At 38.8% G+C, this 23,815-nt stretch overlaps 1 protein-coding gene across 1 annotated transcript in view; it reads right to left on the bottom strand.

Annotated features, from left to right (window-relative positions):
• Positions 1-12,380: 12,380 nt before the first annotated feature.
• SUCLG2 (succinate-CoA ligase GDP-forming subunit beta) overlaps positions 12,381-23,815 on the bottom strand; it is a 224,439-nt gene continuing 213,004 nt past the window's right edge. The window contains exons 10-11 of the mRNA XM_088134364.1: positions 22,192-22,312; positions 12,381-13,945 (exon numbers count right to left, since the gene is read on the bottom strand). Coding sequence (XP_087990490.1) covers positions 13,830-13,945; positions 22,192-22,312 — 237 coding nt within the window. The 3' untranslated portion in view covers positions 12,381-13,829. The remainder of the gene's footprint in view (positions 13,946-22,191; positions 22,313-23,815) is intronic.

Raw genomic sequence — 23,815 nt, 5'->3', positions numbered from 1 at the left:
CTAGTTGAAGCAAGGTCTGCTGAGCAACGCTTCAGTAATTCTCCCTCCACAGTATCAGTTTTATTCAATAGGCCTCCAAACAGTAGTCTATCCATCTGGGTCATGCATAAAATATCAAATTTATTATGGCAGCTTCTCACATATTTTCAGCCAAGGCTTCATTCATCTCAAACATTCTGTAAACGAACAACCATTTGAGTTACAAATATTTCCCAAAGAGATGGCAGACCTAACAGTAGTATGAAATGCAATGCATTCCTTCCTGACATCCAACACGTATGCCACCCATCATTATGGCATGCTGCTGAGAAATGCCATTCCTACCCTATCTGTGATCTATTTTGATGCTAAAGTGAATAGGTTGGATCTGGGAGCAATTGAGACCTTGATTACAGTAGCACTTGAGCAGATTCCACCGATATCTTTAGTTCACTGCTGTTAAGAATGAGAGAATTAAATCCTCACAAGATCAGGAATCAAGGAAAGGCTACAAATGGAGCAGATGATGAATTACGGAACTGTCTTTTGCTTAAAGAAAAAATGGAATATTGATTCAGAGTGATTTTTCAAATGGGAACCTGCTTTGATTGGATTCTTGGTTCTTCTTGCTTCAGACTGTACACTGATCTAACCATTGGTCTTGATATTTCTCTCCCTGCTGACGTATTTGCTGAAAACTGTTTATGTCAATCCCAGGAACTTTGTGCACTGCAAAGAATGTTGAAGCACATTCTAGAACAGGAATGGAGAATTTACAGCCCTCTGGTATTGCTAATCCACAGCTCTCACTATACCTCACCATTAGCCATATTGGCTGGAGCTGCTGCTGCTGGGAACAGTAGTTCAGCAACATCTGGAGAGCACAGATTTCTCAGCCTGTTCTATAATATTACGTTACTGTTCAGATGTACTGGCTTCAAATATCTATAACAACTAAGAAAAGGCTCTATAATAGAAAATGCAGTCTTCTCTGGCAGTCTCTCCCAACCTAATGCCTTTCAGATGTGTTGAACTACAAGTTCCAGAACTCCCAGGTAGTACGGTTATAACTAGCTAGGAATTCTGGGAATTGTAGCAGACTAGCAAGTGTTTTTTCTCCAACAATCCCAACAGGGAAGCTTTTGTGCCATTGCAGTTTCTAATCCTGGGATGGAAATATTGTTTTTCTACCAAGAACAACATTCTTTTTGGAACAATGTGTCAGCAGATGGGATCAATATTAGCACGGATGAATCACACTGTTCTCTTTATCCTAAGATCATCACAGTTGGAAAGGTACTTTGAACATACAGAAACCAAAGGTTAGTTGAACCAGAGAGAAATGGAAAATGACCTCTTGGAAGCTTCCCCAGGAAATAACTTTTTCTAGTGATCCTGATGGTTATTGAATTTAATAAACCAATAAGTATGTGTTGAATACTCAATCTAAATACATCCAGTTGAACACACTGGAAACACAATAGCATGCTAGGACAGACGAAAACAGCAATGTGCCAAGAACCAAGAAAAATCAAAGTATGTTGGTAAAAGTATCAAGAGTTGGCCAGGTCATGAACTTCCATGGCCAAGAGGTGCCAAAGAACAGACAGAGCCTTCCCTAAGTTGCCTTCTAAACTGAAACCATATTTCATGACCAGACTGATGAAAACCAGCTGGTCAGAGTTTATAAATAAGATATGCAAAGGAGCTCTGCACGTCCGTGTGTGTGAGAGAGAGAGAGATTATATAAAAACATCTCTGTTTGCCATTTTATTTGTTGCTTTTTGCCTGCTACTTCTCTTGCTATCTTTTTTACAGCAGGAATCAAGGAGCCAGAAGACAACTTTTGTAGCTATTTGATCATTCATGTAGATGACTTCTGTGATTACATTGGTTGGGAAAATTGTGTTGATCAGGGACATGTACCTCCCATTTGTTGGCTGAAATTGAGAAATGTACTAAAGGGACAACTATATTCAAGCTATGCAAGTGTTGTGCTGAATACTGCTGTTTCCTGCAGTGATTGTGACCGCTGGGGACAGGAATGCTGGAAGGGAGGGAAGGGGTTCTCTCTACTTTCCCCCACTTCCAAGAGTCAGCCCAAATTTGGTTTCATGTTCTCTCTTCTTTCCTCAATGATTTTGAGAGAGGAGGAATAGAGAGTAGGAATTACCTCAGGATCCTTACCAGCCTAAACTCACTCAGTCATTCTCTCTCTCACACACACAGCCTGCTACATTACTATCCATATCACTACCACAAAGAGCTCCATATTTAGGGATTGTGGAAAAGGGATGGCAGAGGGCTTCAGGACCTTTAATCTTGCCCTTACATGCCTCTCTTTGACATTTTCAGATGGGATTATGTTTTCAAAGGGCAAACATCCTGAGATAAAGGAGGAGGAGGAACTCAAATTCAAGTTCTGTTGCTTAAAATCATTTTTCCCCACAATATCTCGGACTGAGAAAAATAAATTGTGATCATTACCCTTAAATTAATTAAAGAAATATATTCCTGACTGGAGTATATGTTGCTATATAGCAGCCATTTCCAAAGATGATAATGCCCAGCAGTAAACAGGAGCTTCAGGAAGTTAGAAAGATTAGATTTAGCATCTATATCAGGACATCCAACATTCATGCTGCATTTTTCCCTTTCCTTAAGAATTTAGAGTTTTAGTACTATTATCCTGCTGCCTAGCAGTATTGTGGCAGATATATAGTCCAATGTAAGAAAAAAGAATGGATAAAAAAGGACATATTCTTGGTGAACACTAAATATTTGTGGGCATATAGGACTCACATTAAATTATTCCTTTCCTTGCTAAAGAACTTTTTAAAAAAATCTTGTAAAAATTTGTTGCTTCTTCATCATCTTTCCCTTGCTAATATACAGCTTGTTTGTTTGTTCCTTTCTATTATTAAGCCTAATCCATGTTTCTTGCTTTTCTGGGACATTATAACTGCTCTTGTCATAACTGAATGAATTCCAAGATTCTTTAACAAGTGTCATCCTATTACAATCATAGGCTAAAAGAGCAACCAATCTAGTACACAGCATATCACAGCCAGCAAAGAAGAACAAAAACCCTCCAACATATGTTGCTTCTTTGATACACATGCTATTTTATACACATTTACTCCCCATTTGCCAGGTTTCCTCTATTGAGGATGAGGCTAGAGAGACATTTTAAAGATCTGCCTCCATTTCCATTGAGATTCTCATGACAATTTATTCTCCATTCATTCAGGATTACAAGAAACTATTGGTTGGCTGTTGAGGAAGACTTACTTTTGTGAAATTGTGCTTTGATATGGTTATATATTATGTCTCTAAGAATTTATGATGGCAACTCCTTAAAAAAAAGTATTTACCACCACCAAAAAAATAAAAAATAAATTAGAGATCTAATCCTTACACCAAGGAAGGCATGTAGCTTTCTTAGCAAACCTAGACCATACAGCTGAAGTTGAACTGTTTTCCCTCAAAAGTGCAAAATGTATGCCAGCCCTGTCCTCATGGAAAAGAGATGCCCACTGCCTCTAACCTAGTGGCACAGCTTCAAAGAAACTAAAATCTTAGTGACTGTGCAGGACACTGAGCTACTTGTCTTTGTCAAGCTGAAGATGCTCCAGCTGTCAAGTGGAATTTATAGAAATGAGTAGGATCCCTTTCATTTTGCTTTGCATATAGCCAATTTTTTTCAGACAGGAAAAGGTGTTTATTACAGGGCAGTGAATTTAGAATAAAAAAGGACTGGGTGTTTCATGAGTAATTTTCACCCACCTACCTACCGCTGCTCATGAAACACTTTTCCTTTTGTTTTCCACCCACTTCTTTATGAAGGGAAACTCAAAACTGTTTCAAAGTTATGGTGTACTGAATTTGCTTTGGGATGTGAACTTCAACCAGAAAAGGTGGGAGAGGCTTGGAAGTTTCTCAATCTTTCCAAAAGTGACCACATCATTATTTGTTTACAGGCTGAGTTCACTGTCACTGCACGGTTTTGGGGAGGGGGTCTGTTTCCCCACCCCCAGAAATTATAGCCCCCATCACAAATTTGAAGAGGCTTAGCCATAGGTGTCTTCAGGGGAGGTTAACAGGGGCAAACTGTGAAACAAGTATTTTTCTATCATGAATCAAGCTCCACCCATTTTGTATAATTATTAATAATAATTTAAATTTGTTATGGCCACCCATTCCAGCAGACTCTGGAGTGACATAAGGAGCAGAGTGTGCATCACAGCACTGCAACATTCATTTCATCATTTTAATGAAAACATTGGATCCTGTGGGCACCTCTAATTGCAGTGGCAAGACATTTTTGTATTATCAACCAGAAAATATGTCCATGAAGTCACTTGGGGTTGAGCTCAACTTGAAGCAGACTTACTTTTTTAGAAATTAAATACCCCTAGCATGATTCCACTTCATGATTTTAATAATTTTGCTAATAACTTCTGGAAGGTCTCATTGGGTGATACTCTCATAGGTTCAGTTCAGGATGGCAACAAACGTTCCCTGAATTGGGTAGCTAACCACAGTAAGGTTGCAGGATAGTAGAATAATTTATTCCCCAAGTAAGGGTTTGCAAGGGTTCTGGGCCAGTGCTGCCTTCTTCTTCTGCCCTGGTTAATTGTGGGAGTCCTCTATGGACCACTAGAATTTTGTCATTGGACCAACCAACCCTAACTTTATAGAGCCTCCTCCGATTTCTTCCCTGGGGATTCTTCCCATCTTGGACTACCACTTCATACCACCTTCTCTCAGGAAGCCACCCCATCCAACCCTAGCCTTTCAAGCACCTGGCAGCCATTCTCTGCTGCTGGACCTCTTTTGTGGGACACAACCGCTGTGGCCTTTTCCACAGGGCCTCTCCTGCAGGGGCCTCTTGGTAGGCCTCAGGATCCTCTCATCAGTCTACTTCTGGGCCATTTGGGTGGGTCTCAGCTGTTGCGGCACCTGCAGGTGCTGGGCCTTTTTGGTAGCCTCAGCCATCGGGCCATTTCTGGGCTCCCACACCAAGTCTGGTAACCAGCCTCTTCAAAGACATGGATTATGCTAGGCTTTTACTGCTCAATTCCCTCTTGGCTCTTCCTGGCCGTGGTGCTGCCTTATCTCTGCTTGCTTCAGCTGCAACAGCTTCAGGCAAGCTCAGTGAGCTGCTGTTTTCCTTTTGGCTTTCAGCTGCTTAACGTTTGTAGATTACTGTAGCATTATTTAGCTCTTCATTCAAAGGAAAAAATTTCCATATCTCTTTATAAGAAACTTCAGCAACTCTTTGCTCCAGCCATTCTACAGTACAGGGGGGGAAAAACAACAACCTCCCCCATACCTCTCTTTCAAATGGGCTGTAAAGAAATTAGGAAGTCAGGGAAGAAGAGATGTGTGGGATTATTTTCCTCTATTGCATGTAAAGCCCATCCTTCCCCACTTATCCAAGGTGTTCAGGAGCTCTTGGGGTTGGGATAATGCATGGAAAAGTTGGAGAGGTTTCCTTTGATTTTCCTCACCATCACTCTTTGCTCCCGACAGCAACTTTCTTATGGAATTTTGAAATCCCAAAAATCCCAAAGAGGAATAATGCAAGCAGCTCAAAATTGAATGTCAGCGCTGACAATTCCATCCAAGCCAGTAACAAAATCTGTTGGTTGGTACAGCTCTGGTCATTGCAATACATTTTGATGGGCCTTCAAGTCAGTCTTGGCTCCTGGGGACTGCAATTTTCTTGGCAGCTTTTTCAGAAGTGGTTTGCCATTGCCTTCTTCTGAAGGTCTGGCCCAAGATCACCTAGCTGACATCATGCCTCAGGCGAGATGCTCTTCCAGGTTCTAGCCTGGTGCTTTAACCACAACACCAAACTGTCTCTCAACTATTTGGAATAGCCTGTGGTATGTCCCCTGGCCATCTTCCTCATAGTGACTGATTGCTATTCCTGGTTTTGTTTTCATTATTATTGGTTAGGTTTCCATCTTCATTCTATGCTTTCCATAAAATCAGGATAGTATAAGACTGTGGCAGGGTTACAATTAAGTATGGCACAAACCACAGACCCGGAAGCTGAATGCTTTTCTTTTCTTTTTTACATAAAGTAGGTTTACTATTCAAAAAAAAAACAACAACTCTTAATGTGTTAAAACTATTATATACAATTTACCTCAACTGTGCCTAATGATATATTTATAAGTGACAATGCTTAACAAAGTTACAAGTTTCCTCACTGCCCCCCCACCCCCCCCCCCGCAATCTTAACTGCCCACTTTTCCTAGCAATACATGCAATAACCATACAATTCTTTCCCTTGTCCTCTCCATTAAGGGCTGGGAATTCTGTTCCTTTTAGGCAGAGTTAATGGTCTTTCAACTTGCACTTAGCCTTCTACTTTCCTCCACCCGCCAGCCCTTAGACTTCAGGAGGTCCTGCTGGAGGTTGAAGTAGCCTGGTAATTGCTCCCTTTTCTGAGTTGCTTCTCCACCTCTCAGTCCTTATCGGTTTGTAGGAGGGAGGGAAACAACGACTTGTTGCTGGCTATAGCTGGTCTGCGTCTTTGGAAGGCTTGTGAGGCTGTAAGGCTCTGCTACTCCTTTCTCAGCTGTGTTAGCTTCAGAGTTTCATTGCTTACTCCACCAAACTGTTGCTGCTCAATTTCACCTCCTCCACACACCACTGGCTTCTCGTTCAACTCTCCAAATCAACTTCCTTTCTTTCTTCCACCAACACCCACACCTTGTGCTTCAGTGTTTCTCTACAGAACAGGTGTACTCACTCTCTTAAAGTCCCAGGGAACACAAAACCATAAGGAAGGAAAACTCACATCAGCAATCTTGAGTCTTTCCTTCCACAAAGACCCTTCCTCTTCTCTGAATCTTTTTCCCTTACTGCTTTTTACAAGAGATAATTTGTAAGCAGTATCAAGCAGTCTGATCTGTATATTTTGATACACTCAGAATCTTCACTCCATTAGCTTTAGGAAGTTCTATTGAAATATATACTGCTTTAGGGGGAAAAAAATCCCAAACTTTTTGGCTAGAATTTATTGGAACAGATGGATGTCTACTATTGAGCATCACTTGTTACAATTATTCTTAATGTTTAATGGCAGAATAATTGGAGGAAATGGTGATGTATGTTCCAATAAAATACTTCCATCAAATGCTTTAATTGTCAAATCCTGTAACTACAGCATAAAGCATTTTGTTCTGCCGATTGACATTTGACAGGCTGAAAGACTAATCCATTCTTTTCATTTCAATTTCTAGCTTGAACAGGTAGAAATATTCAAATTGGTGCACAATTTCCACTGCACAGAGGATGCAGAATGACTGCCTGACATAAGATGCAAGGCTACAGTGCACTGAAAGGGTCTTGAGGGAGGGGTCACCAAGCTGAGGAGCACAGGAACACAATTGCATGCCTCTGGGGGGCAGGATTGTGTTGCACTGTTCCTTGTGCAGCCACTCTCTTCCTTCCCATGTTTCCTATTTCAAAAATCTCAAAAGGCCAAGACCAACAGGAATTTGGCCACAGAAGAAACACCAATCTTACTATTCTCAGGAGGGTATTTCAAAGTTAAGGGACTGCCTAGGGAAGAACCTCCTCTTTCAAGAATGCACCGTGGTGTGTAATTCTGTAAAATATTAATAATGGAAAAATCCCACAACATACCCCCCCACACACACACCCCTCTATTTGCAAACGACTGAGCATCCATAGCTATAGTAATAGAAGTGTGCTATGCTGCTGTGGCATTAGGTAGCATCAGGCTCCTATGTGCTCCACCTCTTTGCCAGCTTTAATTGGGCATGCTCAGTAGCCATAGCATGGCTTCAATTTTACTACCAAGCCCAAATGAAACATCCTCAAGAAATGATCACATCTGTGGAATGAAAGACCATTTGGAGGAATGGTAGAAAGGATGAAGGCACAAGGAGCTTTTGAGGGGAAGGTTAAGAAGCCTGTGGTGTGTCCAAGGGTAGAAAATGTTGTATTTGGTTCATTCCAAGCAAGACTGAGTGGCTGTGGGTATTAGGATCCATCCAATTTGGAGACTTTCTGCCTTTAGCTCTGGACGGGGCAACATTCTCCCTGACAGAATTGATGCGCAATTTGGTGATCCTCTTGGTCTCGTGGCTTCTGGTTGAAAAGCAAGTCACAGCCATAGTCAAGAGGATCTTTACACAACTCCATCTTGTGTGCCAATTGTGAGATCACCCCATTCACAGTCACTTATGCCTTGAACACCTTCCAATTGTACACCCAGGCAATATGGCTTTCAGAGTTGCACTACTTACTTTAGGCTTTCAGGTGCAATTCAAGGTGCTTCTTATCACCGTCTTGGTACAGGGCTGGATTATTTGTGTGACAAATAATAATGTCTGATTATGTCTGCTCATCTCATGAGATCCAAGACACTGAACTTGCTTTGAGTCCCCTCCATGAAACAATCGAACCCAGGAGGAGGTGTGCCTTCTCTATCACAACACCGACCCATTGGAACAGCATTTCCACAGAGATTCAGATGGCCCCAACCCTGTTGACCTTCCATAAGACTTTAAAACTTTTTTTTCCTCTGAGCACTGGGTTAGGATATTGGATGAGCCTATTTAGAAAACTGGTTTAGATTTTTGAATATACTGTGTTTTTGGCTTGTGATGTGTTACATTGTGTTGCTGTGGTTCCTTTATGCTTATTGTCATTTTGTGAGTTGGGCAGCCATACAAGTGGCTTCAATGAATAAATAAATACACAGCGCCCAAAAGCAAACCAACCACACAGTGGCTTAACGGTCTGTGTGGGCCAAATCAGATTGGCTGCTTTGGTTGTTAGGTTTTACTGCTTAACCACTCCTTGGATGTATAATGACAGAACGGCGGCCTCACATCTTCCTCCACTCACGGAGCTTGCACAAACCTATTTTAGGTGGCAAAAAGCTCCCTGAGCTGTCCTATTCCTGAAGTGTTTACAGACACTTTGTCACTGTCAGCCTTTCCCTGCAATGACCTGTTTCTGCTCTGTGTACGCTCTGAAGAATCAGCTTAGGAAATGTCAAGTATCCTGTCTCAAAATCCCAGCATGTCATCTTCCCAAGCGGCAGCGGCTCATTCACAGAATAACCTATTTTTGTCAACGCCTGGCCACATTAGTTTTCCAAACAAATTAGTCTTGATTTCAAGAGAAATTTAGCATACTTACTGTCCATCATAGTTTCTGTAAAATGGCTCTGGAGAAGGAGAGTGAGAAAACCTTTAACTAAGCCTGTAGCTGGGATAAGGTGCTGAGCCAGTACTGTGCCTTTGCAGTCCCAGGGGGATTCCTTTTCACTCTTGGCTGGGATCAGAGAAAACATGAAAAGCTGCCTTATTTTAAGCCAAACCCTCAGGGTTCTCTGGAAAATTGCAGGCAGGCAATTTCCCCAGCCCTACCTGGAGATATCAGGGATGAAACCCTTGGCCTGTAAAGAGCTACGGTCAATAGTGGGCTGGTAAATGTTTAAGAACCGGCTCTGCCAGCTCCATTGCTGCTGCCATGCTATGCGCTAGGCATAGTGGCTTAGCTCTGTCTTAACCGGCTCACAAAATTCCTGAAATTTTAACAATTGGCTTTTGAGAGCCAGTATGAGCCAACTGCAGCAGACCACTTGCTATGGTGCAAGGAAAGGGGGCTGTAGATTCCTGCCACAATAGGCCTGAGCAGTTATTGGCTCCCCACTTTGGGGGACAAACTTGGTGTAAGTTGGTATATTAAAGTCATTGAGGCACCTGAAGATGGGGATGGACAGATGTAAAGATGTAACAGTGAGCTGTCACAACTAAAGCTCTCAAATCCAGTCATGTCCATTCTCTAAGATAAATTCTGAACTGCCATCCATCACTTCCTCACAAGATATATTGTGATAATAAATGAGATAGGAACTCTGTATATATACACATATATTCAGTGTCTACGTACACAGATATACATCTATGCACACATATAAAAGCTTTAATTATTTGCAGAATACAACCCAATACTTGATACTACCCCATTTCAGTTGCACACCTTTACATCCCAAAACAATGGCTGTATGCACAGCATCGAACTAATGATTTTATTATCATAGAAACAGCAAACATTTTTAGGCTGTGGGCAACTCCTTTCTCTCTTTGCCATATTTTGGGGGTGGCCAAGGACTGTCAGGAACCCAGTGATAACAGAAGGTTGCCAACAAAAGATGTGGGGAAGAATAAATTAAAATAGGTGGATTCAGCTAATCAGCAGCTTAGTACATCTATTTTATGCCCTAATTTACCTTCAAACAACTAAAAGTCACTGGTCTAGATGGCATGAATTTGATAAGTTGTGCAGTGCTGGAAAAAAGGGGTTGGAGAACCTTCAGTGGTGCCTTAAAGTTTGTGAACCCTTTTGAATTTTCAGTACTTCTGCATAAATATGACCTAAAATGTGATCTATTCTCCACACTAAAGAGAACCCAATTAAACAAATGAATTGAAAACATTATATCTGTTCATCTATTTATTGAAGAAAATGATCCAAAGCTACATATTTCTGTGTGGCAAAAGTATGTGAACCTCTAGGATGATCAATTCATTTGAAGGGGAGAGTCAGGTGTTTCAATCAATGGGATGACAATCAGGTGTGAGTGTGGGAGGCCCTGCCTTATTTAAAGAACAGAATACTGAAGAATTCAGTATTCACTATCAAAGTTGGATCTTCACAACACAGGTATGTGGAAGTGTGTCATGCTTGAACAAAGGCGATTTCTGAGGACCTGTCAGGCCTAGCCCAAAGAACTCCAAGAGACCATGCAGATTCAGTCCAGCTATGTTTATTAGCTACAACTTCTAGCAAGAATCTTCCCAGACTAAAACCTCAGTTCCCAAAGTCCTCCAGCCACAACAGTGTGAATTCCTCAGGGAGGTATCAGTCTCATCCTTTTGTTCCTCCCACGTGGTTCCGGTGAGCTAAGAAAATGCTTATCTCCCTGAGCTTGGCCTTCATAATTCCATTCCATCACAGGACCTCTGAAAAACAGATGCTGATGCTCACCATGCTAGAAAAGGTTACAAAACTAGTTCCAAAGCATTTGGATTCTACCAGTTCACTCTCAGGCAGATTGTATACAAATGGAGGCAACTCAACACCATTGTTACATTCCCCAGGAGTGGTTGACCAACCAAGATCACACCAAGAGCAAGGCATGTAATAGTTTGGGAGTTGTCAAAGAACCCCAGGGCAATATCTAAGAAACTAAAGGCCTCTCTTGCATTGATGAATGTCAGTGTTCATGAGACCACCATCAAAAAAACAGTGAACAACAATGGTGTGCATGGCAGGGTTTCAAGGAGAAAGCCACTCTCTCCACCTGTCTACAGTTTAGGAAAGATCACATGGATAAGCCAGAAGGCTATTGGAAGAATATTCTGTGGATGGATGAGACCAAAATAGAACTTTTTGGCTTGAACAAAAAGCGTTAAAGACAAACATTATGTATTCCATAAGAATCTTATCCCATCTGTGAAACATGGTGGTGGTAGTATCATGGTTTGGGCCTGCTTTGCTGCTTTTGGATCAGGACAGCTTGCCATTATTGATGGAACTATGAATTCTCAATTGTACGAGCAAATTCTACAGGTAAATATCAGGGTATTTGTCTGTGAACTAAAGCTCAGGAGAAAGTAGATCATGTAGCAAGAGAACCCAAAACACACAACTCATATGACCAAAGAATGGTTAACCCAGAAGAAAGTTAATGTTTTGGAATGGCCAAGTCAAAATGCTGACTTGAATCCTATAGAAATGTTGTAGAAGGACACAATTCATGTGAGGAAGCCCACCAACATCCCTGAGTTGAAGCTGTTCTGTAAGGAGGAATGGGCTAAAATTCCTCCAAGCCAATGAGCACGACGGATCAACAGTTACCAGAAACATTTAGTTACAATTATTGCTGCCCAAGGGGGGCACATCAGTTACTGAAAGCAAAGGTTCACATACTGTGCTTTTGCCACACACAAATATGTAGCATTGGATCATTTTCTTCAATAAATAAACAGAAAAGGATAATGTTTTCAACTCATTTGTTTAACTGGGTTCTCTTTATTTAGTTTTAGGATTTGTGTGGCAAACAGGTCATATTTTAGGTCATATTTATGCAGAAATATTGAAAATTCAAAAGGGTTCACAAACTTTTAAGCAACACTGTAAGTTCTCCATGCCTGCTTTTATAGGATTTTGCTGATGATAGGAAGAATATGGCGTATGACATGAATATCTTTCTTTACTTAACAGTTAATGGAATGACCATGTTCACGGGACTTCTAAAACAATTCTTAAAAATGTTTTTGATTTATAGTCATTAATCACCATGTAAAAATAAACAACAGCATTGATCATCACAAATCAAATGTGTAACCCCAGGGAAATTTATTAGATAATAGCATTTAATTGTAGTAAACCAAAAAGTGTTCATATTCTTTACCATTAAAAATCTTGCCAACATAAATTCTTGGCTTGTCCATTGAATAACATTGTTTATAACCCTACTTCCTGATTTCAACAGCAAGTATTTTGAATTTCAAAACTCAGTTGTTAAACAAACACATTGATGTGGTTATCGAATCAACTTGATAGCCTTTGCACTTGGTGCATACATATTTCCCAAACTTCAAAGGCACAATCAAGCTAAAGTTAAGTACTCTGAAATCCACTTTACTCCAGTATGAAGTTGACGCACTTGGTGAACATTTGCATTGAAATTCACAGACTATAAAAGTGCTTAGGTGGGAGCATACCTCAATTTATTTTTCATATTCTTTCTGATGACAGTAGGTTCCCTGATAGTTTTTATTATTATTAATTCTGATTAATAACATTAGGATCACAGCATAAATACCTTAAGGAATCACCACCCTAAATTTCTTCAAGATACTGTTTTTAGCTACTATACATATTGATTTCTAAAGACAGTGAATATTAACTGGATGCATATGTTCACAGATACTGCCAAATATGACATTAGGATGTGTATTTCTGCATTAGTATTTAAAACATTCACATGAGAACTCATAGGACAATATAAAAATGGCTCTTTCACACAACCACAACTTTGAATGTTCTTCTGATATGAGCCATACGTTGGATATCAATCATTGCATTTTATAATATATTTGAAATGGTGGTGGTAAAAATCTAATTGGCATTCATTTATTTCAAATTACATAATATAAAGATACTCTAGCCCTAATTAGAAAACTTTAAATATTTATTGGGATTCAGAGAGCTACTGTAGACACACTGGAGATTTCTGGCATGCCCCAATTAGACTTTATGACTGTTTATATTTCAAATAACAGGTCTCCATGCCACATCATATCCCTATTTTGGAAGTTCTCCATATGATATGGGAAAGGGCATCTCCCTTTCATTCTATATATGAAATATATAGAATCACCCTTGTAGTTCCTTAGATCTTGATAACAATCCCCAACAAAGGGCCAACTATGATCAATTATCCTTCTACATATTAAGGATGCATCAAAGTATCTTAGAAAAATTGGGAGTCACAAGCAATTAACACATAAAAAGAGAAACCTAAATGGCAACTGACAGTGGTTACTCATCACACTCGCTTGTAGGATATCCAGTCCCAATAATGAAAAATAAAGGCTCTGTATAATAAATGTTGTTCCAAGTTTGCTTTTCACACACTGAATATTTTACAGTTTGTCATTAACAGGTCAGTTAAGCCAAACCTCAGTGCTCATGGCTGGTTAAAATAATTCTGGCTGGTTAAAATAATTCTCAATATGTCTTTGATGGCAGTTCTGGAATGTCATCTCTAGTATCAGTTCTCTTTATTTCTTTGTCACACTAGCCACTGCTTTCTTAGCAGCATCTTCAAGGTCACTTGCAGAAGTGATGGGGAGTCCACTTTCATTCAGAATGCGCTGGGCTTCGTGAACATTTGTTCCTGAGGGGAAAGAGGTGGAAAAAAGTTAACCTATTTCCTTACAGTTTTTGAAAGTCCATAAGGGGAACATGACATCAAATGTTGAACACTTGTTGATCAGGCACATTTCATATGGTGGCGCCGTAAAAAAAGATATAATAATATTGAAACCATTTCCAGTGGTATGAAACTTGTAGGTTCTTTTGGTCTCTGACCCTACACCATTAAAGTAGACTTCTAGGTTCTTCTTTTGTAACTCCTCTTCCTCTGTTTAAGTTGAACACTGAATCTGGTAGGCAACTGAATCAAACTGAATCTGCTAGGTAGAGGGATAGCCACAGCAAAATACAGTATTGATCTCATATAGATCCAGAAGACTGAAGAAGGCAATGACAACTACTTGGCTAACTTAATACTGAATAATTTTACTTACTTTAACTGGATATTAACAGATAAATAGCTCTTCATGAAATGTTTCAACATAATAAATCACACAGCACAGTATCAGGCAAGAAATATTAGCAAAGATGTAAGATGCAGATCAATATTTTTTCTATAATACAAAATAATAAAAATTACTCTGGTATAGATTATAAATAGCCTACCATGCTATATTTTTGTGTCCATTTATCAGAATAAAAAAGAAAACTAACAACCAGAAAACAAAAATATACATTACATAAACATGTACAGGCTTTGGAGTGTTCTTACAATGTGAATATAAGCAAATGTTTTACATCTATCCAGCTATCTGTTCTCAATGGCAAAAATCTCTGCTAGGTCTACTGCTAGAGATGGGTAGTTTCTCCATCACAGAATATTTGCTTTCCGTGCAGAAAGTCCTCATCTCCAGATAAGGCTGGGAAAGGCCAAGGCTGTCCCCAGAAACATTTGCTGTCAGGAAATGAACAAATAAGATGATACTACTTCATCCCAATTCCACATGCCACAGTAAACATCTAATTTTCCTGTCAACACTGGTGGTGGGACACTCTCCTTCTCCAAACCTGATAGTACGCATCTATTTAAAAGGTAAAGAACAAGCTGTACTATATACACAGTTCTATCCTCAACTGAGAATAGAAAGGGGCTCCTGAAGCCACTCTTAGCCCCTGTTGCCAGAGGCAGTTGTCTTAGTCTCTCTACTGCCAGGGCTGATGCTGAGAAAGAACTTTCCAGAATAAAACCAGAGAAGCCAGTGCGGTGATTTGCTACAAGGCAGTTCCTTCTATACCAGGATTCTTTGGCATGTCAAGCATGAACTCCAACCCTGAGCAAGAGGCTTACCCAGATGCCCAAGATATCTCCTGAATTGGCCAAGACAGGATAAGCAAGAGTTTATTCAGACTGTAAATTCTGTTGCAGGGCAGTATATTTCCCTTAGGGGGAAAAAGACAAAAGCTTTTTGAGTTTTACACTACAGTCTTATGCATGTTTACCTGAGTGTAAACCTCTTTTTCTGTCTTTAAACAAAGTGGGACTTAGTTCTGAATAAATATGCATAGGACTGTACTGTCAGAGATCTAGAAGCGGACACGTACGTCACGTTCAGTCAACAGAAGACTTGTAGCCTGCAAGGAAAGAAAGGAAGAAAGCAAGAAGTCATAAATTAAGAGAGACATTTCAGGGATGTATGTGTTACACTCTGTCAAGCTCCTATACAAGGCACATGAATTGCTAAATGAGAGGAGATTAATTAAAAAAGATGACTGATCGCTGCTCACATCCTGTAGCTCTTTGTTCATTAATGCTGAAAAAAGACAGGCCCAGTTGAAATGTTCTGACAGAGCCCTCACACACATTTAGTTCCTCCCCAGAAGCCTCCTCTCTGTTTTGATGCTGATCTGGGCACTTTGTGACACTAATGGCATCTTTCCCTTGGTAGCAGGAAGTATAATGTGCATAACCAATGGATGTCAACATTCAAGATCATCTCCTCTCACCACACTCTGGCAGGTTTAACCAGGAACAATGAATGTCGATAAGGAGGATCCACCATACTATTAAAATCTTCTCCCAAGGGTAGAAATCTCAGCCCCTGAGTGAAATATTCACACATGTATTGTGACTTTAACGGGAAAAAGGCCTCATCCTGCCTTCCTGAAGTGTTAAAATGTTTAACAAAATCATCCAGAAGGTCTTCCATGCTGCCTGACAAATAGAAAGATTTTCCTTATAAATCAAAATGGCAGGTAACTTGGAACTGCAACAAGCATCATATGCATTTGAAGAGTTGTAATGCTAATTAAAAGCCTTCACAACCTCTCAGTTGACATTCATGAAGCATGATTAATCAAGTTAAGTATTACCTAGTGTACAAGGTATCTGTTACCTTGCATAGTGTTTTGTGAATAGACTGCTTGGTCAGTATTCCTGCAACCATTTTAAAAAGAAGCCACTATTGTCTCCATATCCCTAGAAAGGATTGCATGTGTGTTTTGTGTGTGTGTGTGTGTGGGTGTGCAGTTGAGAAAAAGAAAGGGAGCCAACTTATGACTCTGCAGCACTGGCAACACTTAAATCACCATCTTCCTGATTCACAGCTCAGCCTCTCAACCAGAATATTACACTGACTCTAACTTGTGATTTTATTTCACAGTAATTGCACATAGGCCTTAAGATTGAAATTTCAATCCTCACTGGTCTCTTTTAGCACTTGAGTTTTGATGAGCAACATATATTAACTGTAGATGCTCAATAGTTATGATCTTCATTTTACTATATTTTTATCTCTGAACTGTGATGCAAAAGGAAGAGAAGGAGGTCAGAAGAAATGCTTTGGTTTAATGCATCAGGCAGTATTTGTAACTGCATTAATTTTAAATATATCTGTCTGTCCATTGGTATATCCATCCTATCTATATGCAGATACATATTGCTTTTCTCTATGAATGTGAGTATCTCAGTTATTAGCTTGCTTGTTTAATAGGAGAAAATATTGTTTCAATAAAGCTTTATACATACTGATATAATATACATGATTCTCTAGAGTTCTGAAACCTACTCAAATAAAATTGCTTTGAAAGATATTTTTAAACCCAAAGAAACATATGGAGAAAAGTTTTGTGTATGCTAAGAGAGACACCGTTTGAATTCTCTTCTTTTCCCCCATGAAGGTGGATGAAAAATGAGACGCTTTCAGAGCAAGAAGCATGGTGAGGAGATAAAATCACTTTCAGTAGAGTGGGTGATGTGACATTTGTAGATACCCAGAAAAAAAAATGCTATTGCTAACTGGAAAGATACCAAAGTATGTAAATTATGTGATGAAGGCCACTTATGGTATAATTGTTGTTTATCCCCTTCTAATTCTGCCCTGGGATAAATTTGGCTTCTGCTTCTTTTCTAAACCGTACCGTTGTATTTGTGCCACTTTACATGGCAATAAAACCTTTTGCAAACCCTACGCACCATATAAGCTCATGAAAAAGGTGAGAGAGCTCTTGGAAAGCCATTTGGGTGGGACATAAGACCAAGAAACAATGTCCAGTACAGCGGGATCATTATATCAAAATTAAGGAAGATGAATCTGTTTCCATGTTTATTACATCAGTTCCAATATTACATTTTAAAGGTGTTAACTTTGGTATGATAAACTGGCATTCTAGGGAGTGATCTATATGTGTGTGTGTGTGTTTATGCTCAAAGTACACATGTGAAGTATGAAGAAAAATATGGTCAATAACTTAGTTGGAGAACTAGATTTTTTGTACTGACTGTAGTTTCCAAAACAAACAAACAGCTAACAAACTCTAGTGCTCCTCAGTGCTAATAGCTACTGTTCTATTTCTGTATACATACTAGAGGCTCAAGGCAACTTCACAAAGACAAACACAGTTTTGACACAATTCCTTTTTCTTTTGCTGCTAGAAAACAATGAACCTTATCTCAATATTTAATAATTTGTGCTGCTTCAGCTTTTTAATTGGAGATAATTCTAAATGGGAACACAAGAATGTGAGTCATTCTAAAAATGATTGTGTGCTCTCATCAATACCCCAAGTCATTTTCACAGAATGCGATGATCAAATGTAATCAAGTTGTTTCGCAGGTGATTTGTTAAAAAGACAATATGCTGAGCCAGTTAATATTTCCAACGGGCATCAAGATTGCTTCAGTTTGGTGGATGTGTCAAGCTCTCTGTAAATGTCAAAAGAAACATTTCTTGTTCCCTTTTCCTGTTTTTGGTATCCCCTTATCAATGTTCTATTCACAAGAAACACTGGAAATCAGAAGAAAATCAGCTGAAATCCACAGACCTGTTTGTTGCTTTGGCAACTGGTCTGAGGAAGGAAGGAAGGAAGGAAGGAAGGAAGGAAGGAAGGAAGGAAGGAAGGAAGGAAGGAAGGAAGGAAGGAAGGAAGGAAGGAAGGAAGGAAACCATTATCAGTGTTCTAACCTGTGTTTAAAAAATGTTTAAAGAACATATTCATAGGTAGGCACAATATTACACACGTGTTACAAGGGGCCCTGATAGTGCAAACTATTAGAATTAGGATTCAAGGTAGATATAGCTGCTTTTAGATTTCTATAGTGGCATTCAAAAATGGTGAAAAAACCAAGGAGACAAGTTTCCCAAGAACAGCTGTAGGTTCCAGCCAATCTATTTTTATTACAATTATTTTTATTATAGGAAATACTTTCACAATAGTTACCAGTATTTCTGTAAAACAAGTTCACCAAAGGAATAAAGGTAAATAAAATTCATTGCATAGAATAAAAAGATTCTATACAAAAGAGGGGAAAGAAAGGAAAAAGACTGACATCAATGTAGTTTCATGAGCATCATGAACAGGAATGAGTAGTTCAATAATATCAACTGTATCTTTTTAAATAATATCTTTATAAATAAATAAAAATTAAAAGTTATTTCTGAAATAAAAGGAAGCAAAGTATGTACATTTGCATTTGTTAAAACAGAATTTTAAAGCTATCAAAAATGTTAAGCATTTTCTAAAAAGATGATCTATGAATGATAATTATTTGGAATCTGTTTCCCATCATCAAAAGCTGTGATTTTGAAAAACTGGGCTTCCTTTGATATTTGAAGATAGTGCCAGAAATCTTTAAAAAGGTTGCAAAGTATTTAATACAGGAAGTCTAAGAAATAGGAGCTATTTTTTTTTTCCCTGACTGAGGTTTAAAAACACAAAACTTTCTTTTACTGAACTAAACCAACATTAACCTTCTGCCACTGGATGGTGTTAGAGACCTGTAAACAGAGTTCCAGTCCTAAGCAATCAAAACAATCTGCACTTTGCTTGCACTGAATTAAGCTGTTAAACAGATAGAAAACATGGAAGAGAGATTTGCACGGTCTCTCTCTATAATCAAGATTTCCCTCAAATGTGAACTGTAATACACGGGGTAATCAGACAAAACATTTTACTAACTGTGTCACAGCTGGATCCCAAACCAATTCAGGTCATTGAAGGACTGAAAAAAAAAATGCTCAGGATTTGGTTTCCTTATTATTTTTCGAACGCAAGACTGAATGTTATACTTGCAACAGAAGATTAAGGATAAAGAAAACATATTTGTATGTGGCTGGGTTCATGCTCTCGAGTGTACTTTGCTGGATGTATTTTCTCCAAATCATGTTTTAATTATTTTGTAGTATAATTCGCAGGAAAGACTAGACACAACTTACAAATCAATATATTTTATTATATGTTAAACCAATCCGTGGGAGCTGCAACATAAATGGAGATGGACTAGCGCAATCTTATAGTGTCATGTTCCCTCTTTGGACACTCCTCTAACCATTAATCAAAATACCTAAAGAAAGAGAAACTTGCTCTGTGTGTGTATGTGTGTGTGTGTGTGTGTGTGTGTGTGTGTGTGTGTAGAAACCCTAACACTGTGCATAGCTCTTTGACTTTCCTGTTCATTAAATCAGGCATTTGTTTCCAGGTCCCCGAAGGCTTGCAAGATTGCAAATTTTCTACATCTACATCTACATCATCTAAATGTGGTTTATCTCTATGTATCTATTGATGGCTGATTTGTCTGAGTGCCAAGCTTCCAGGAATTCCCTTGCATTTTTAGATTTAGCTTGGTCTAGGATGCTCAGAGTTTCCCAGCTGAAACTATGGTTGAGTCTGTCTGTGTGTTGTGAGATTAAGGAGTTTCCATCATGTCTTCTGAAGGCTAGTTGATGTTCACATTTACACACCATCCAAAAGAGACAATAAAAAAGCTAGGAAGAAAACAAAAAGACCAGAACACATCCTCTCCAGCAACCAACATCCAGATTAAGCAGGGATTAACACCAGACAAACAATCAAGCAGAAAACAATAGCCTAATCAAGAAACTATAAAGGAGAAACCACACTCCCACCAACATTGGCCAGGCAAGCTACTGTATATAAACAGGGAACAAACCCCATCCTCACTGGTGCTGATGATATTACCTAGTCAGGTAATGAAACGTCTGCAAGCAAACAACCAAGCTCAGAGACCATGAAGGACTCCACAATATTACTGTATCTTCACTGCTGCTGCCTGAAGTGGCTGAATTCTCATAAAGTTACCTGCTGTATTTAAAAGGTCACCAATGCATGCATGAATAGAATTTGCAAAAGGGGACTGCTCTTTCCACTAAAATAAACTATGGAATTTTATTTCAATTGTGCTCATATTTGTGTGCTTGCAACCATGCATCCAAGAATATGGATGTAAATTCCTATTACATAGCTCTTGAAGCAGCCAGAGATATGATAGATAGATTAACCTCCATGAGTATGTCTGTGTGTAGGGGGAAAAAATCTTTCTATAGTTTGTGTAGCCAGTAATTACCTGAATTTAATCCAGCCCTTTCAACAATTAGTTACAAAAATCTTTTGAAACAGAGGAGGTGCACTTGCCCAGCAGGAATGATTACTTCATCAGTTAAATTTAGAGTACACGATTTTCTAATCACTTTGGGCACTTAAAAAAAAAAATAATTATACTTCTCAGCTGGTGGGCACTCATTCTTTCTTTCTTTTATATCAAGCAAGTAAATACCTGTACGTATAAAGTTACTATTTTTGAACGAGAGACTAATCCTTTCTTTATCCACTGGTAAAACAGCTTGTAATTATTACACATCTGAGAACAAAGATTTGTCCAGAAAATCCTGCTAAATCAAGACAGAGTTGACTGATTAAAACTTTACTCATCAAGACATCTGCAATATACTGCTGCATGAGAGCAAAGAATCTTTTTAAAGTCCAGCCACAAATCTGCTAAAGATTTATAGGAATAATTAGGAACCTTCTGTTGTAGAAATGCATCAAAGAGCACTGGTTCCTGCATGCTGTATTCTTTCAGTTTCATTTTATAGTATCTTGGCGTTCTCACCATTAAAAAACTTACCTTATTAATTATTATTATTTTTTTATCTCTAATCACACAAGAGATTTATTTAATTAAGAAACTAGTATGGAAAACCAGAGATTATAGAAATAAAATAGAAATGTGGATTTTTTACAAGGAAGAGTAGAATCATAATCAGTAGTATCTTGGCTAACGTTTATGAAGCTTGTTGGCAGGTGGCTTCATCCTAGATTCTAAAACAGTATGTCACAGCAGCAAAGAGTAAAGAAGATCATTTCTGTAAGGATTATGTTGCAAAAACCACAAGATTTGATTCAGAGGTCAGACCTGGTGCTTTGTATGTGGTCTGATTCTCTCTGGACCTGGAACCTGGTAGGATTAAAGCATCTTACCATAACTTGGTAACTTCCAGTTGGCCATGGGCTAGGGATTCTAGGAGTTGCAATCCTAATATGCCCAATATGCCTGAAGGGCATCAGGTTGGAGAAGGCTGGCTTAAAGCTACAAGAAGGTATGAATGAGCTGAAATGCTGCAACAGTGAATCGTGTGTGGGTGACTGAAACATTCACATTTTTATTGAGGTTGACTTAACACAGTTTGCTGCCAAAGAAAAAGACTATAGCTAATTCCACATTCTGTCCATACCATTTCTAAAGGCTGATAGAATGGCAGCTGAATGGGACTTCAAAACAAGTGACATCTTTCACCACATCTGAGGGCAGTAATTTTAGGCTACAGTCCAGCCAGCATGGAACACCTACATCTTCTCTAGCCAAGAAGGATGGCAAGTGGGGTGCTCTCTGCTCCACATCTTCCAGCATTTGCTACCCTGAAACAACCATCTCATTTTAGTTTCACATGAACTAGAAAATTAGCTCATACAACCATCAGAGAATAAATCAAATGAAATAAAGACACACAACAAAGTTTGAAATCCACTACCTACCTTCAAGTCGGACCACTAGAGGCACTTTCAATTCAAGCTCTCGACAAGCTTTGGTGATACCATTGGCAATAATGGCACAATTGACAATTCCACCAAATATGTTTACTAAAATTGCTTCAACCTGGGGAAGAAAAATGAATTTACATTCAATCTTTCAGAAATGCATCTGTGCTATAGATTTGTGCTTTTAAATAATAATTTAGGCTCTTGACAGAATGTTTCCAAACACAGACAGAAGCAGAGAGTAATCAGCTGACATCATACAGAAAGCCAATGTCATGTCATAAGAAAATTTTGAACTGGGGAGACCCAAATTCAAGCCCACCTTCCATGACAGAAACTTCTTGGGTGACTTTGGGTCATGTACTTCCCTAACCCAGAGCTTTTATGTTACCTTGAACTCCCCGAAAAAAAGGTGGGATAAAACTGTAGCAAAAAAATAATGCTAATAAATAATAAACAATGGCAACTAGTGTGGCTCAATATATCATAGGCTTGAACAGCTAATTCACTTTTTTCAATTTTATGACACAAACTGAATTTTCCAAATTGAACTGGCTGAGAAATAAGTACAACTAATTTTCTGAAGTCCAAAATAGCTTGGCTTACTTTCTGTATCCATGTGATGATTACACTACATGTTACGTTAATCTGACCATCTGCACAAGAATAATTACAAAAGATCCTGATGTCGACTGGATCTTGAGTATTATTAAGGGATTGTAAAATGTAAAAGTTAATGATGACCTTGAGACAAGTTTTACTCCTGGATATAATGCAATGTTTTTGGCAACCCTATGGAAGTGCTTTACCATTACTCTGTTCCAGGATACTGTTGTTGATGTTGTTTACTTCCCAGCCTAGCTATCATTCCTGGTATCCCCTGATGGTCTTTTCCTCTGAGAACAATTAATTAATTTATTCTATTTTGAGACCAATTGATTCCCAAAATAATCTGGGCAGATTATAATATAATATTAATCAGGCTCCAACCTGCTTAATGTTGCCACCTGCTGAAGCTTATCAAATGTACCCTTTTGTTGAGTTGGACTAATTTTTTTTTTTTTTTGAAGTGGGTTTCAATAACTTCGACATCTGAGGATCAGGGCCCTAGGGAGTGGAGTGGGGAGAGGTATTGGAAAGTGAGCACGTTAACTGGAAATTATTCTCTGATTTGGGCTTTTTCAGAGCAGGAGAAGAATCTCAGAGGCTTTTAAAGCTCATATCTTCTTTAAATCAAAGAAATGTTTCAGTTTAGATTTAAAGGGGGCACCAAGCCATGACACTGTATATCCAGGGAGAGCTCTTTGGTTTTAGTAAGCCCTTGAAATGAAGACCTGGATCTCTGAGTTCTGAGTTCAAACGATAGAGATGCTTTGAAAAAAAATGTCATTTCTCCATGATACGGTGATAATAAGGATGAACCCACTTTGTGGTGAAGAAGATGCATAAAATGCATTTAAAGTGCTTTAAAATATATCTTCTATAGAGCTTTGAGAATTGTGATTAGTAACATAATCCCAGCCCTCTGATTTAAACATTGCTGTGGGAAAATGGGGTCTAAGAAGCCTTTGATACAATCTGTTTTGGTATGACATTTTTTTTCTCATTTATTGTAGAATAT

The sequence above is a fragment of the Python bivittatus genome, unplaced genomic scaffold (genome assembly GCF_059951505.1).
Source record: "Python bivittatus isolate LINGU-HERP-01145 unplaced genomic scaffold, Pbiv_v1 ctg000080_np1212, whole genome shotgun sequence".
NCBI classification, from domain to species: domain Eukaryota; kingdom Metazoa; phylum Chordata; class Lepidosauria; order Squamata; family Pythonidae; genus Python; species Python bivittatus.
This window is presented reverse-complemented; position numbering and strand designations above follow the sequence as displayed.